This window comes from Antechinus flavipes, chromosome 3, assembly GCF_016432865.1.
Source record: "Antechinus flavipes isolate AdamAnt ecotype Samford, QLD, Australia chromosome 3, AdamAnt_v2, whole genome shotgun sequence".
NCBI lineage: Eukaryota > Metazoa > Chordata > Mammalia > Dasyuromorphia > Dasyuridae > Antechinus > Antechinus flavipes.
This window is the reverse complement of record NC_067400.1, coordinates 28,481,475-28,494,660: the sequence shown is the minus strand read 5'-3', so window position 1 is coordinate 28,494,660 and position 13,186 is coordinate 28,481,475. Positions and strand designations below refer to the sequence as shown.

At 38.1% G+C, this 13,186-nt stretch overlaps 1 protein-coding gene across 1 annotated transcript in view; it reads left to right on the top strand.

Annotated features, from left to right (window-relative positions):
• SLC7A14 (solute carrier family 7 member 14) overlaps nucleotides 1-13,186 on the top strand; it is a 143,376-nt gene that overhangs the window by 87,494 nt on the left and 42,696 nt on the right. The window contains exons 3-4 of the mRNA XM_051983162.1: nucleotides 1,096-1,332; nucleotides 3,081-3,298. Coding sequence (XP_051839122.1) covers nucleotides 1,096-1,332; nucleotides 3,081-3,298 — 455 coding nt within the window. The remainder of the gene's footprint in view (nucleotides 1-1,095; nucleotides 1,333-3,080; nucleotides 3,299-13,186) is intronic.

The window sequence follows — 13,186 nt, the reverse complement described above, 5'->3', positions numbered from 1 at the left end:
ATTTATGGAGTCGTGAAATCAATTTGGAATTGTCCACATAAAATGAATAAAGTGTTCAAACCCTTTGATCCAAAAATTCCATTACTAAGTTTATACCTCCAGGGAGTTAACAAAAGAAGAAAGTTCTCATATACACCAAAATATTTATAATAGCATTATTGTGATAGCAAAGAACTAGATGGATATCCATTCATTGATGAATGGTCAAATTGTGATATACGAAGGTAATAGAATATTGCTGAGCTGTAAAAATCAACAAATATATGAAAATAGAAAAGTATGGAAAGATTTATGCAATCTGATGCACAGTGAAGTAAGCAGAGCTAAGAAACTAACATATCCAATGATTACAAATATATAATTGGAAAAAACAACTGCAAAACAATCAAAGGCAATTATAGCAAATCTCTACAGGATAAGCATAGCTTCAAAGAAGAAATATAAGAGATCATTCTTTTTCAATGTATTGAACACAATTTTGCTAATTTTCTATATTTTTTTCCTTTTAAAATATTTATTATGTATGATAGCTCTCAGGGAGGAGAATGAAGGGAGAAATTTTGATGATGCAAAAAAGACATCAGTAAAAATTTTATAATAATCACACTGCATTTGGGTTCATTTGTTGTCCTTTCTCCTTAAATCACTGTAGTCATTGTGTATATCATTTTTTGTTTTTATTCTTTTTCTCTTTAAATTAGTTGACAAAATTTTCCTTAGCTCTTCTAGATTCTTCATATTCATTATTTTTATGGTGCAATAATATGCCATGGTATTCACATACCACTATTTGTTTAGCCATTTACTAATTCATGAGTACTTTTTCCCCCATGTTTTTATCTCTCACAAAATGATACTTTTTTGTGTATGTGGTGATTTTCTTTTTGTCTTTGACCACATTGAGAAGTCTTACAGAAGAGATGCTTAAAGAGAACTCATATTTGTAAAATTTATATTCTTAGAAGCATCATATTATTTCAAATAATGATCATTTTGCTACCTTTAAAGCCCAAAATGCGTAATAATCAAAAGATTTTCTCTCCTTTCCAATAATTCCGGTCTCAAAGGAACATCTTGTACGTGTGCCCCATGCAGGTGTCTGCTATGCTGAATTTGGAGTTCGAGTTCCCAAAACTACTGGGTCAGCCTACACCTACAGCTACGTCACAGTGGGCGAGTTCGTGGCATTTTTTATTGGCTGGAATCTGATCCTGGAGTACCTGATTGGCACCGCAGCTGGAGCTAGTGCCCTCAGCAGTATGTTTGACTCCCTGGCGAATCATACCATCAGCCGCTGGATGATTGACAGCGTGGGGACTTTAAATGGCCTGGGTAAGAATCCAAGAAGAGAATGAAACACTTGCCCTTTAGTGGATCCTTCTATCGCTTTAGTGGATCCTTACATAGCCATCTGTCTAGACCCCTTGCAATAGATATTTCCTATGGGACTTCAGACTCATTCTATCTTTTATTAGTCCCAATCAGATATTTATTAAATCCCTACTATCTGTTAAGCACAATGGGAAAAAAGATAGATAAAATCCTATCTACAAAAGTTTACAATGTAGTTCAATTGAATTTAATTAAACCCACTTAACAGTACCAGAAGGAATACTTTTGGGCACAAAGGATTCTGGACCCAAGTTTGAAGGACCTGAAATAGCCTAGTATCTGGTCTTGTTATTTTAAAATCAGAAGAGCTGAGTAAGATTTTGTTGCCATTTCTGGATCTTCTCCAGAATATTTCTACAATAATAGGCAAGCCTCTTAGGATCATAGCTTCAAATTCAGAAAACTCTTCAAAGACTAGCTAGTTCAGTCCCTTTACTGTGGGGAAGCGAGACTCAGAAAGGTGAAATTCTTTGCCTAAAGTAATGCAGATGGGAAAGAGCCGAGGCAGGATTTCAACCAAGGTCCACTAATTGTCATTAATAATATGTTTATCTATATTATAAAACAGCAGTCACCAAAACCATTTGGTATTGGCTAAGAAATAGATTAGTTGATCAGTGGAATAGGTAAGATTCACAAGACAAAATAGTCAACTATAACAATCTAGTGTTTGACAAACCCAAAGATCCTAACTTTTGGGATAAGAATTCATTATTTGATAAAAACTGCTGGGATAACTGGAAATTAGTGTAGCAGAAATTAGGCATGGACCCACACTTAACACCGTATACCAAGATAAGATCAAAATGGGTCCATGATTTAGGCATAAAGAACGATATTATAAATAAATTAGAGGAACATAGGATAGTTTATCTCTCAGACTTGTGGAGGAGAAAGAAATTTGTGAGCAAAGATGAACTAGAGATCATTATTGATCACAAAATAGAAAATTTTGATTACATCAAATTAAAAAGCCTTTGTACAAACAAAACTAATGCAAACAAGATTAGAAGGGAAGCAACAAACTGGGAAAACATCTTCACAGTTAAAGGTTCTGATAAAGGCCTCATTTCCAAAATATATAGAGAACTGACTCTAATTTATAAGAAATCAAGCCATTCTCCAATTGATAAATGGTCAAAGGATATGAACAGACAATTTTCAGAGGATGAAATTGAAACTATTTCTAGCCATATGAAAAGATGCTCCAAGTCATTATTAATCAGAGAAATACAAATTAAGACAACTCTGAGATACCACTACCCACCTGTCAGATTGGCTAAGATGACAGGAAAAAATAATGATGAATGTTGGAGGGGAGGTGGGAAAACTGGAACACTATATGTATGTTACGAATCCAACATACATATAGTCTATATGCATATACATATAGTCTTCTCCATTCCACACTCTCTCTCACCCATATTTCTCTCAAAAGCAATGCTGTCAGGGCAGCTAGGTGGTGCAGTGGATAGAGCACTAGCCCTGAAGTCACGATGACCTGAGTTCAAATCCAACCCCAAACACTTAACACTTCCTGGCTGTGTGACCCTGCAAGTCACTTAACCCCAATTGCCTTAAGGGAAAAAAAAAAAAAAAAAAACAATGCTGTCCCATTATTGGGATGCCCATGACCACTTTTCTCTGACTACCCCAGTAATTGGTTCCCCACTTCCTCTGTGTTACAGGAAAAGGAGAAGAATCATACCCAGATCTGCTGGCCCTTGTCATTGCCGTCATTGTGACCATCATTGTTGCCCTGGGGGTGAAAAATTCTGTCGGCTTCAACAATGTGCTCAATGTGCTCAACTTGGCCGTCTGGGTGTTTATCATGATTGCTGGTCTTTTCTTCATCAATGGAAGCTACTGGGCTGAAGGACAGTTCCTGCCTCATGGATGGTCAGGGGTAAGCTTTTTCCAGCGTCTCGGTGGGTATGGTAACCCCTCTGGCTGACAGTCAATCTAAAAGACAAAAAAGAGCACCTCTTTAATAATAATAGCTCTCATGTATATAGCCCATTAAGGTTTTGTAATTATATCTACATATGTATGTATATACATGTATACATATATATATGTAATTTTATATCTCATTTGATCTTCTGTGAAATAGATGGTATTATTATTCCCATTTTACAAATGAGGAAACTGAGACTGAAGAAGGTTAAGGGTCTTGCCCAAGATCCCACAGCTACTAAGTATCTGAAGCAGGATTTGAACTGAGGTCTTCCTGACTGGAGGTCCATTGCACCATTAACTGCCTCTTTTTAATTCTCAGTTTCTATTTCAAAATGCATTTAAACTAAGACTTAGGAGCTGATTGGAGGAAGATTTATTAACTAGTTTGACAATAGCCACTCATTTGATAAGCACCTACTATGTGTGAGACAGAGCATTGTGTGCTGGAGATTCAGAGACTAAAACAAAACCATCCCTTCTTTCAAGATGCTTACACTCTAAATTGGAGCGGGAGTTCTATCTTTTTAGCTACAGGATATTCTTCAGTTCTTTCTTTTAACTTAAAAATGAGAGCCAAGCAAATCAGATTTTAGAAAGGCAATGTGGTATAATAAATAGGGATATGGGCTTGGAGTAAGAAAGCCCACCTCTGATACTATCTTGGGACCACGGGCTCTTTGAGCTTCAGTTTCCTCATCTGTAAAATGCTATACTATAGACCAATCATGTCTCCTTGAGGGAAATAATTTGTGTCATTTGGTAATAATACCATCTAACAGAGCTGTCATAAGGATCAAATGAGATAATGTTTCTAAGGTGCTATACAAATTTTAAGCATTTCATAAATAACGATTATCATTAGATGGATGATGAACCCTAGAGTCAGGAGAAATCCTGTTTTCCCCTTCCTGACTCCCATTAGCTGTATAATCTTTGGCAGATCAATCAACAAGCATTTATTAAGCACCAACTATGTACCAGGCCCTTGCTTGGTACCATGGATACAAAGAAATAGAATAAAATGCTCTCTGAGTTCAAAGAACTTATATTCTAACAAAGATGCAACATATACGTATATAATTAGCTATGGAATAAATACCAAGTAAATGAGATTATTAAATGCAACTTACTAAGGGAGGACACACTAGGAACTGGAAGGATCAGTTCTTTCATCCATAAAATGGGAACAATAATGACTACAATACCTCCATAGTAGGCTATTAACAGGAACCAAGTTATAAACTTCAAAGTGCTGTCACTGTCAACTGTTCCTTGCCATAGAGGACATTGGAAGAAGATCTGGTTCACTTTTAATAAAATGACCTTAGATGCTTGTATCTATTTCATGAGATTTGCCAGAAAGTCCGCTTTGGATGGTTGCTGGAAGTGGCCCTCCTCCTTAAAGATGAAGCAGCTGAGAGAACAATGGATCCAACAGCAAATGACTGTGATCAAAATCTCACTTTTGCTGCTTATTGTGTGTGTGTGCCCTTGGGTGATTAATTTCTCTATTTCCTCATTATGAGAAGAGTGGGTTGTTCTAAAATCCTGTTTCTTAAATTGTGATTTACAACTTCATATGAGATCTCATGATTGAAGGTGAAGGTCACAAAATTATGGTTTATTATCAGTAAATGGTTGATTTATATATTTTGTACACTTACATATCCAGGGTTCCACAAGAATTTCTCAGGTGATTACCAGTGGGAAAAGTTCTAGATGGACTCCCTAAATCTATAGTCCAATGAAGTGAAGACCCAGAGAGGCAAAGTGATTTGTCCAGGGTTGCAACAGTGACACAGCTAATGTTTGAACCCAGATGCCAAATTGCAAGCTTTGAATAAAGATATTAGATAGACTAGATGCCTTGTCACATCACTTCCTATTCTAAATCTATGGTCCCAAGGCCAGAGATCATGTGGGAGGACATGAAACAATTTTTTGTAATTACATTGAAACTCTGACAACTTCCTTCTTAACTCTGTGGAGTAAAAGGAACTTTAAGAAGGTCCCCAAAGGCTATAGAAGAATAGTACAAACCCAATGAGAGTCTGCCAAATAGGAAATTCTTGTAACACACTTTTACTATTCTCATTCAGACATAAAAAATGGAATAAAACTTCAAAGATAAGTGAATAAACCACTAGGATGATGTAGTTTATTATCCCACTTTGACCAACCTTTTAAACTCCCCTTTTTAAGATTCATCCATTATATGGGAACAGCAAGTAATTGACACCAATTATTTTAAAAGAAATAGGAGGTCTTATTTTTAAAAGAATATGGTGTGGTAGTTTAACAGCTATAATGATAGATGAGTCGTGCTTTAAAATAGGATGTTCAAATGTGAAGTTTTTATTTCACTAATCAACCTCAAAGTGATATAGTTATAGACTCTTGGCACTGGGAAGAATTTTTAAAGATCCTTCAGTTCATTCCATGGTCTTCAAACAAGATTACTCTGGACTCATCCAGGCCAACAAGGGTGTCTTCTATTTATTTGATTTGCCATGGAATCTTAGAATGAAATGATATCTAGTCCAAACCCACCCTCCCTTATGTGAAAATCCTTTCTGCATTCTCACCAACAGGTAGTCATTCAATCTTTCCTTCAATTTCTTCAGTGAAGGGAAACTCATTACTTATAAATCACTTGCCTGGCATTTAATAAAGCTGATTGACCATCTTTATAAAAGGGATTTGTTTCATAGAATAAGTAGCATATGGGGGGGCTCTATTTGTTTTTTAATTTACTCAGTGTGATGTGGTAGGAGAGAGATTGGTTTTTAAATGCTTTTTATTTGAAAAGTAAAAATAATTTTAAACTATTATGTCCATTCCCTCTTTCATATAACTTTTACCCACATTCCAAATTCTAATCTAAAGTGGCTCCATTAGAGCCAAATAGACTAGACTAAATTTCTATTTGACAGCCTTTCAAACTCACCCCACTCCCAAGCCCACTCTTCTCCCTAAATATTCCAATACTTCAAATATCCTTGCCATCTCAGTTGCCTACTTCCGGAATAACGTTCTAGTCTGTCATTTTCTGTTTAAAAACATGATACATAGAAGGAAATGAAACACACGGTTGTTTCCTGAGTTTTATATATTCGGAGCAGCCTTCCTCATATCTATCATGAGTGATTCATGCTGTAGTTTCAGTTTATTTCTTGGCATCCAGCCCTCAATGAAATGAACAAGGATTGTTCATGATTCTTCATGTCTCTCATCTAAAAGGCTTTAGTAAATTCAGATTTCTCATGATCTCTAAGATGTAAAATTTGAAGTCTTTGGGTGGGCTTCATTTCTATTCATTTTAAGGGTCTTTGGTAATTGCTCTCTGATGCCTTCTTATCCATCCTCAAGTTTGTCTACAACTTACAATTCTAGAATGGAGAAAACCAGGGCATGAATAGGAGTGAGAATTAACTCAGAGATCAATGCTCGTGATGTGATGTAGAATTAATTTAAACCCAAAAGAGTTGAGTCTAAATCCCAGTCCAAATACTTCCAACTTTTTATAGCCTAAGATAAGTACTAAAGTCTCAGTCTCTGTGTCACAGAAAAGAGTCTGGGGAATAGACTAAATGCTCTCTGAGGTGTAAGTCCTATCTTATTTATGCATCCAAAGCACAAGATCAGACTCACTTTTTTGTGATAGAAATGCATTGTTGGACTGACTTTCTCCACTAGCCACAAGGCTATGTCTATGAGGATGTGAGACTGAAGCTCTATTTTTAGCAATTAGCTTTGATTTCTTCTCTGACTCTAGACTACATACATTCCCCAGCGAACTATCCTATATAAAATGCCATTAGTCACCTTAATCACTTGAAAAGAATGTATGAATGTATCACTGTAATGCTCTTATTGTGACTTTAAACCCAATGCCCGGGCACTATTGATGAGAGAGTAAAAAATATCAGAATGAGACATTTTTTCCCTTGGACTTGGCCGATGTGAAATTTTGTTTTGTTGGACTCTGCATATTTGTTATTTGGGTTTTCTCTTTTTTCTTTTTATTGTTCAATGGGAGAGTTAAGGAGAAAAGAGAGAAAATAAATGCTTGTTTTTATAAAATGAATAAGAAGTATCATCTTTGCCTTTAGACATTAAGAATTGAACTTGCTCAATAAATATCATTTAAGAACTTTATGCAGAACACTGTGTCAGGTGCTGAGAGAATTCGTATTTGGGTGGAGAACTAGTGCAAATGTTCCCTCTTCTAAAGTTCACCTGTCCTTCAACTTGTAATGTTAGGAATCTTGGGGACACCAAGAGGTTATATTGATGAGCATGACCTTCCATCCACTATATTATGCTGCTTTTTTCTGGAAGAGCTACAGAATGATAGATTTAAAACTGGAAAGAATTACAGACATGATCTATTTCAAACTACTCATTTTGTAGAAGAAGAATCTGAAGTTAAGAAATGAAGTGATGTTTCCAAGGTGAAATGGATAGGAAGTGAAAGAACTTGTATTTAGGCCCATTTCCTCTGATTTCAAATCCAAGGCTCTTTTCATTTTACTACATTGGACCCAGAAAGATAACTAAGACATGATCCCTACCCCCAAATAGCTTACAGTCTACAAGGGGAGATGGGACATGTTTACAGATACATAGACTATACTTTAATATATAATAAGTATACAAGAGGTCTCATAAAGTGCAATGAGAATAAATGAGGAAGAAATCATTTCAATTAAAGGTATCTGGGTAAACTTTATGGATTTGTGTCATTTGAGCTACACCTTGAAGGTTAGCTAAGAAGCCAACACCCAGGTCCAGGAATGATATAAGGAAAGGTATGAAGACTAAAAATAGGATATTTGTGGGAGACTGTGAGTAATGTTGGCTGTATAGAATATGGAGTGTGAGAAAAATAAATGTAATAAAGCTAAACAGGTCATTTAGACTCAGGATGTAAAGGGTCTCGGGTCCAGGATTGGACTTATCCACTTTTTTAGTTTGGACAGAGCCAGGCCTTCGATCTATATATTAGTGTTTTTCCTCCCCATGTGTATCATTCTGTATTACCTTTTAAAAAATTATTCTTCGGGCTCCTGGCCACTTTTCCAATATACTAAGGTCACTTTGAATCTGATCCTATTTTCCAAAGTGCTGGACACCTGCCATCATTGTATCATCTACAGGTTTAATGAGCTCGCTCTACATTTCAGTAGCCAGGAACAGAATAAGTAATTGCTGGGGATGTAGTGATCTCATGAAGACATTCCCTCCATCGATGTCATTTGCAACCCATCCATGCTCACTCACCCTGTGTAACACTTGTCCCTGTCCTCTGATACTTTCACCAGAAATGACCGACCCAATGTCCTAGGAATGGGGTTCATCCTTTACTTTTTCTTGACATCACAAATGGGTCTCAGTGACTATCCATCAGTTAAATATCCCAAACTCCTGCCCTATCCACTCCCTCTTTTTTATCACTCACATAAATCTTAGATAATACTCTTTCCATTATTTTGCCTTCATAATTCCTTGTGTTCACGGTCTAAGTAAGTCTGTTCATGCTCACCGTTGAGTCTTTCAGCTGCTCTCTGAGAGATTCTCAAACTAAAGTCTTTGGAGACCTTCGAGTGTCACAGTTCAAAGACACACACCCATGAAAACTTTATGGTATATTTAGAAGAATATTTTGGGAAACTATTAAGAACTGTTCCTGTTTCTTTTTGTGTTTAAAAAAAGTGATAAAAATGTATGATTTGAAGTGCAGCTTGAAAATTTAGATGAGATCTACAAAAAAGCACAACAAATTCTTTTTGTTTAAAAAAGCAATAAAAGAATTGTACCTTTTTTGACTTTGTTGCCTCTGGCTGGTAAGATGAGCTGGAAAAAATATTTTGTTAACAAGGACTTAGGTTTAGAACAAAAAGGGACTCAGAAGTTATCAAGATCAAACATCTCATTTTCACAGGTTCATCAGTCTAGACCAAAAGGGACTTGGTGGCCCATTGAGTCCAACGCCCAGATTTTATAGACAAAGAAGCAGGTAAAATGATTTGCTTGGAATCACATAGCTAATATAGGTTTGAACTCAGACCCATTCACCATGCCATGTACCTACCTCATTTTGTACTTGGCAAAACTAAGTCCCAGTAGAGGGACTTTTGTCCAAATCACTTTTCACCTGGGCCATGTCAGTTGCCTCCTAATTGGTCTTTCTGCCCTCCATAATGACTTCTCAGGCATGGATCCATCCGTGGGTCTGATCACTCTCCTCACACTATCCTTTGTTTGGCATTAAAAGCTCTCACATCCTGGTCTCATTCATCCTTTCCTGGATTCTCCTTTCTCCATCTCCTGCTTCTCTTCTTTTCAACTGGTTGTCTACCTTGCCTCGCTCCGGTAGAAACTTAGGGCTTCATTTTCCTTGTCTGCAAAATGAAGGGTTCGGGCAAAGTGAAATCTACCCTAAGTACTATAGGATAGGCCATCTCTAAGTTCTTAGAGCTCTAATCTCCTCATACTCTCCAGAATGGCTTAAAAGGGTTAATGAACATCGTGTCCATCTCCTCCCAATTCTTCCCCTCACCTCCCCATCTTCACCACCACCTTCTTGGTTCTCATGAACTAAGGAACAGTTTACTCACATACAAGATCTGGGTCAAATGCTTCTTTGGTCTTGAACAGCTCAAGAAAAATAAACATCTCCTTCATCCCCCATATCAAGTAACGGTTGTCCCTTAAGTGAACTCCAGCCACCATCTGCAATTCCTCAGCCTCCGGATGCTGTTTAATATGTATGTGCCTTATATTACTTGTTCCCGATGCTATCTTTTGTATTTTTCTTTAACCAAACAAGATATTTTAACTGTCCAAATAATCCCTGGGAAAAACGTCCCTGATAAGTAATACAGGGAATGTCTGCAATGTCCAAACACAGCAAAAAATTGTTTTGAGTGTGCTCTATATCACACTGCATTTATCGTTAACTTATTAGCACATTCTCCGCCCTCACCATGTGTAGGCTGCTAATGAGCAAGGGGGACCGACAGCTCCAAATTCCCCTTTATTTCAGAATTGAGTCTTTCTAGCACTGGGAATAAGTATGCTGTGGTGGCTAATTGTGTGCTCAGAATCTGGAGAGATGGCTGGTCAAAGGCTGGGCTTTAGCAAACTGCAGTAAGGTCAGCTTTTTGCCACCATACATATGGGATAGATGACCTAAATGGTGTGACTGGTTTTGCCAGTTAACGAGGCACTAGCTCTCCAGCAACTGGGACCCGAGCAATGATGGTCCTGGGAAATGAAGGGTTTCTGGCATGAAATTCATTCATGGAATTCAATTCAGTAAACAGTAAGTGCCTACTAGGTGCTCACTGTTGTGCTGAGATACAAAGACAAAAAGTCCCTGCTCTCTAGAAGCTTATTTTCTATCAGAGTTAAATCACATATCCACAGGTAATAATACGTATCCAAATACATATTTAATGATAAATAATATATAATAAAATAATATGAGTGATCAAAGTAGGATCACAGATCCAGACCTCAGAGGCCATCTTGTCCAGCCTCCTCATTTCACAAGGAGGAAACTGAGGAAATGACTCACTTGAGATCACACATGTAGGAAGTATAAAAAGTAGGATTTCAACCCAAGTCTTCTGTTTACTGCCCCAAATATGCACAAAATAATTTGAGGGGAAGAAATTTCTAAAACCTTAGCGGAATCAGGAGGGATTCTCCAAATGAGCCTTAACTAGAACTATGCATTCAAAAGAGGTAGAGGTGAAAAGTAAACCGTTCCAAGCAACGCTTCAGGATTAGATTGTGGGAAATAGTTCCAGAGATTAAATTAAATAGCTTTCAATGGTCTCTTCCAGAGAAGATTGTACCTGAGTGGGTCTAAAGTGGGTCTGTGAGTTCCAGAAGTCATCTCATTCTCTCAAGACACTGGGCTGCATATGCCTTGACTCTAGAAAAGAGTCCTCTCTCCTGGAGGATGCAAGCTCCTTGAGGGCAGAAATCATTCGATTTCTATTGATATTCCTAGCTTGGGATAGAGAATATGAACTTAGCAAATACTTGTTGAATTAAATTGACTTTAAGCAAAAATATTGGCTACAAACGACAAATAGAAACGCCACTAAATCATAAATGCTGTCGGATTCAACCTGGGAGCCAGGAAGACAAGTTTAAGCCTTATCTCCATACATACTAGCTGTGTAACACTGGACAGATCACACTCACCCATTCGAACCTCCTTCTCCTCCATCCAGAAAATGGAGCTCCTCACTCAGTGGAGCTGTGAGGCTCAGGTGACTTAATGAAAGTCAAGGGCTTTACAAATTTTAACGGACTCTAGAAATGTCAGCTATGACTCTCTTCGTCGTCGTCAATAGGTTGACCTTCTTCCCCACCTTCTTTCCAGCATGTCCCATAGTTGGCCATCCAAGAAAGCCTTAATGCAGATCCCACCCCCGCTGTCTGCTGCCTGTGCCTGCTCTGCAAAATGAGGGGGACTGTTTATACGGCCCCTAAGATCCTTTCCAGTCCTAACTCTATGAGCCTGTGATGCCATGATGAGAGCCATCAAGAGGAAGCCCCGGTTCTTTTACAAAAAACCCTTTTCCTCTTTGTTTTTGAGCTCTGACCACCCTAGCCTTGATTCCTTTGGTCTTTGACATGCCCTCTGAGGCCACAGAGATCGTGTAAGCTCATTCTGTCATATGGCAGCCCTTCAAAACTTGCAAGATAGCTGCTAAGAGTGAGCTGAATTAATGGCAATTAGATGGGCAGAGGCCCCTAGGAAAGGGGGGGCTGCAGACAGAAGGCACAGAAGTGGGGGCAAGGAGGTCCGGAGCAACAGCCACTCCCAGTGGCTCTCCTCTCCTAAACGATCATCGGAGAGCTCAAGCCCAAGCTGATTTCTGATGCTGGAAGGAGCTCATCCAATTATATTAATTCTACTTTAATGGATTCTCTGGAGGAGAAAATAAACTCTCAGATCAGTATTTGAAGTGACATGCTTCAATTTATGAAATCCCAATCCCACTCTTTTGTCTACTGTCAGATAAACTTTCCTCGCTTAAGTTCTACGTCACCGCCTCCACTTTTGTGACATCCCCCCCACACACTTCCATCATCCACGTTTCTCACATTCCCTCAGTCACCCTCCAAAAAAGGTCATCATTACTCACCAAAGAAAGCAGCCCGGCTCCCAGCCTCAAAAAGGAAGAAAATTCTGAATCCTCAATCAAGGACCAATGAGTCCATCTATACCTTTTAGTCTTAGAGTTGCCTGAGACTCTGGGAAATAATGCAACTTGCTCCTGGGAAGGTAGCAAGCAAGCATTTATTAAGCACCTGCTAGTAACAATAGATAGAAGTTTCAAGCAGTTAATATTTATATACTGCTTACTATGTGCCAGGCAGGGTAATAAGCACATTACAAATATCGTCTCATTTAATCCTTTCAACGAGTCTCTGAGGTAGATGTTATTATTATCCCTATTTTATACTAAGGCGGACAGAGCCTTACCCAGAGTCACCCAACTAATAAGTGCCTGAAGTGGTATTTGTTGAACTCGGGTATGTAGGATAGAATATGAACCCGTATTTCCCAGACACCACTACACCATCTGAATTTCTGGGAGATGCTTGTAAACCTTTGAGATTGAATAGAATGTCATAGACCCCTTGAGATCATCACATCAAAATCCCTCATTTTAAAAAGAAGGAAATAGGAGCCCAGACACATTTTAAGTGACTTGCCTAAGGTCCCGTGGCTATTTAATGTCAGCCTTGAAATCGAAACTCCAGAAAACTGACCCTGGAGCCAGAGCCCAGGTCCTCAGTTTCCTCA